Source organism: Grammomys surdaster, unplaced genomic scaffold (assembly GCF_004785775.1).
Source record: "Grammomys surdaster isolate TR1022 unplaced genomic scaffold, NIH_TR_1.0 122667, whole genome shotgun sequence".
Classification (NCBI taxonomy): Eukaryota; Metazoa; Chordata; class Mammalia; order Rodentia; family Muridae; genus Grammomys; species Grammomys surdaster.
In genome coordinates this window covers 17,798-22,061 of record NW_021618118.1, presented here as the reverse complement: position 1 = coordinate 22,061, position 4,264 = coordinate 17,798, and the positions used below count along the sequence as shown (strand labels likewise).

Here is a 4,264-nt window from a genome sequence, read left to right as displayed (position 1 = left end):
AATAAACTCACCTGTATATGACATCTTGAAAGATATTCATAATCATTAGGATTACAAATGGAAATGTACAGTTTATACGAATGAAACCCTGGCTGAGTCCTGAAAACTTGGAGCATGACAACTGTGTCTGATCTGCAAGATCTAAAAATTCAGATTCAAGACTGAAAATTAGATTTTTCTGCTGTAGGGCTCTCTTCTTACATCTAAACTTTTTCCTTGAAACTGTATTATTATTTATCCAATAGTAATTTCTGCAAATACCTTTTTGGTTTTTACTTTTGATTAATCAATCATTTATTAATTATTTACATCTTAAATGTTTTCACACATTCTGGTTACCCCTACACAACCCCCCCCATGCCACATCTTCCCTCTGTCCCACCCATTTTCCTCTATGAGGTAGTCTTCCAGCCACCCACCATCTCCTGCCCAACTGCTCCAGCATCCCGCTACACTAGGGTATCAAACATCCACAGGACCAAAGGCCTCCCCTCCCACTGATATTAGACAAGGTTATCCTCTGCTACATATACATCTGGAGCCATGGATATCCTTCCTGTACATTCATGGGTTGGTGATCTAGTCACTGAGAACACAACGTGATCTGGCCAGCCAATATTGTTCTTTCTTTAACTGTGAAATACCAGCGAGAACCTGCAATTATTCGCTTCTTGGGAAATGTGTGTCATTTATTTGCAAATACTTATATTTGTTGTGAAGCAAGTAAACAGAACTAACCCAGGAAGGATTGCCTGTGGACATCGGTTGTCTACAGTAGGTGCTTGTAGGGCAATATTTCCCACCACAGCTGTGCTCACTGTCTTTTAAAGCTGTGATATAAGCCTGTTGAAACCTGGATGTTTCAACTTTTCTGAAAGCATGATAGAGTCTGATGTTACTCTTTCTCATATGTAATTTTCAGAATTGTTTGTTAACATTTTAGTAAATGTATATTGATGTTTGTCATATTGACAGTATTCATATACTAATTTAAAGATGCCATGAAATGGTCTCTACATTTCATATAGCTGGTCTGTCATAACCCCACTGAGAACATTCTGTGGCTGATTATATGTCAATTTTCTATCATCCATAATCTCTTAATTGTAGTCAAAAATAAAGAGAGAAGATTTTCTCTGTTTTCCTTTGGGCACAGCTTAACCACCTTCACCTCATGTTTTCTGACACCCTCAGGATGTGGTTTTCACACTGTGTCTTGCACAGAAATATGTAGCCGTGTCCTCATTTTTGAGGTTGCTGATCTGCATATATGCAGTGCTGGCAGAGGTTTCCAAAGAGAAGGCAAATCGTTCTTTGAAGTCATCAGCATACGTTGGTTTCCCAGTGTTGGTGTTGATCCATCCCATCCACTTCAAGCCCTTTCCTGGAGCCTGTTTCACCCAGTGCATTGCATAATCTGTGAAGGTATACCCAGAAGCCTTGCAGGAGATCTTCACTGTATCTCCAGGCGGTTTCAGCTCAGGTCCAGACTGTACCAACTGGATCTGTGCTTGGCCACCTGTGGAGAGAACACAGGGAGTTGAGGATTCATGGAGCTGACTCAGTTCCCATTGAAGCATTTGTTTCTGATGTCTTACTTTGGGTTGCTGCCATCAGAAATAGCAAGTTCCAAACCCAGTCCATGATGTCTCAGACAGGGTCTCAGTGCTTCTTTGAAACTAACTGGGCACTCCCTTGCTGGTATGGGAGGTGAGCCTCAGATTTCTACTCTAAAGTCTTCTAATGATTTGCATATGACTGGTCTCCCTAAGTCATATTGAACTAAACCAGATACACAATCATATATAAGGATCCCTGAACTTAGGTAGCAGGGCCTATGCATTAAGTCCTCTAATTCAGGTGGGTTCTTACCGTGAAGTTCTCAATCATGCACCTCAGAATTTCACTCCTTAATCCCAAGCCTTATATATATATAACACAGTAACAGTGGCCTATGGCAACCACATGTTAGGTAACTATCCTGCTCGATGCTCAGACTCAGTGATTTCATCCTTTCCAGTAAATACTATACTCTGCATACTGAGACTTTTGTACCTGTTCTTTCTAGCCTACAGAGTCTAAACAGATTCTATTCCTGAATTTTTATGGTCCTCTGTACTCCTGTACCAGTGCCTGAACTTTCCTGATGAAATTAGTAGTGTTAAAATATATTTCCTTTTTAAAATTATGAAATGTGTGATTTCAGTTTATGTTAGTTATGTAGGAAACTTTAAAAGTTTGAAAAACTACAATGGGGTAAATGGAGAGCTTTCGTGGAAGAAAAGTACTTATATTAATATAAAATAAAAATCATTATAGTAAAAATGGGGAAATGTTATAAAAATAATTTAAAGATATCATGAGATGGATCAATGACTAAGCACAAATACTGCCTTTCTTAGGACCTTAGTTTTATTTATTGGACTAAAATTAGGTAGCACAACTTTCTATAACACCTTCTCCTGGGTAGTCATCTCCTGCAATATTCTTAGGCATTGCACTCATGTGAAAATACCTACACAATGACTCAGACACATAATTAAAATAATAAGTATTTGAAAAGAAAGTATACTTTAATAGTAGATCAACATATGTGAAAAAATCATACACTAACATGAAAATTCTTATTGGCTTCATGGAGTTTTGTAACTGACAATCTTGATACTCTAGCATGAAACTGCAGCACAGATCTGTGTATTTAGTAATCTCATGAAAAACCTTTTCTCATTTTAAGATTAATTCTGCTCTTTTATGCTCCAATCTTAATGAGACTATGCATCATTTGAGGAATCTAGTTCTGCTTACTTTCCATATTTAATACTTTTCCATCAGTGCTCATGATAAGACACAAAAAGCAACAGTACAGTGTGAAAGTAACATACTATGATCAGAAGAAGGATTACGGACAGGACTGATATTAAAAGAATCTTGTATTTGACTTAAAGTGATACAGTGATGTTTAATGTGGACTGTATTCTGTGGAGATTGTGTGGATTAAGGATAGACAATTACAATAGGAGGCAGAGCAAAAATTCTGAGAATGAGAGAGGCAATTGATGAAATTAGTACAACTGTGCTGTGCATTCATACCAGACATTTAACTACACTGTTCATGTTCTGATAACACACAGGCTGTATGACAAAGGAAGTCAACAATCGCTGGTTACATTGGCAGTTTGTTCTGCATACTGGTATGGAAGAGGAAAGCTAGCCTGATAGAAAGTGCTTTCTGGCCTTCTATGCACCTGCTGAATGATATAAATGAAACTATGGAAATTTAGCATCCCCTGCTGTATGAATGAGAACCTGAATTATGTGAAGGCTCCCTCCAGTATTGTCAAAGAACCATGATTGAATCATGTACATTCTTTATCAGCCAAAAAGTCTCTGTCTTAATGCCTCAACATTGATTTGGACTTGGGGAAGATGAAGTTGCAGAATTAATAATTTTCTAATTTTTTTTGATCATGCAACAAAATATTTCTTCATGATTTTTTCTGCCATTGGTACTTGGATGCCACAACCATAGGTGGCTTCTCGGGACAAACAAAATAGGAGACCTACTGGATATATTTAGATGTAGCCTTTGCCAGATACTATTGCTGTGGGGCAGGTCTGGCTTTTTGGCTGATATCCACATTTCAGTGACTATTTACCATTCACTATCTTTGGTGTTTGGGTTCTATCACTCAGGATGTATTTTTTAGTTCCATCCATTTGCTAGATAATTCATGATGTTCTTTTTTTTTTTTTTTTTTTTTTTGAGATGTTCTTATTTTTAATAGCTGAATAGTACTCCACAGTGTAAAGGAAATACATTTTCTCTGCCCATTCTTCAACTGAGGGACATTAAAGTTGTTTCCAGTTTCTGGCTACTATGAATAAGGCTGCTAAGAACATAGTAGAATATGTGTATTTTTAATATTGTGGAGTGGTATAGCTGTGTTCAGGTAGAACTATTTCCAATTTTCTGATGAAACACAAGGTTGAAGACAAGAGTTTGAAATACCACCAGGTATGGAAGAGTGTTCACCATTTTCCACAGCCGTTCTGTATTGTGATGTCTCTGGAATTTTTGATCTTAACCATAATGATTCATGTAAAGTAGAATCTGAAGGTTGATTTGATTTGCATTTCACTGATGACTAAGGGACATAAAACATTTCTTTAAGTGCTTCTTGGCCATTACAGTTTCCTTTGTTGAGAATTATCTGTTTAGGTCTGTATCCCATAAATGTTACCTTATTGCTATGTTTCTTTAGCA

At 37.2% G+C, this 4,264-nt stretch overlaps 1 gene segment (V, D, J or C); it reads right to left on the bottom strand.

Moving 5' to 3' along the window:
• Window positions 1-1,190: 1,190 nt before the first annotated feature.
• LOC114636170 lies at window positions 1,191-1,701 on the bottom strand. The segment is given in 2 exon segments: window positions 1,191-1,519; window positions 1,599-1,701. Coding segments are annotated over 2 exon segments (375 nt in total).
• Window positions 1,702-4,264: the final 2,563 nt, after the last annotated feature.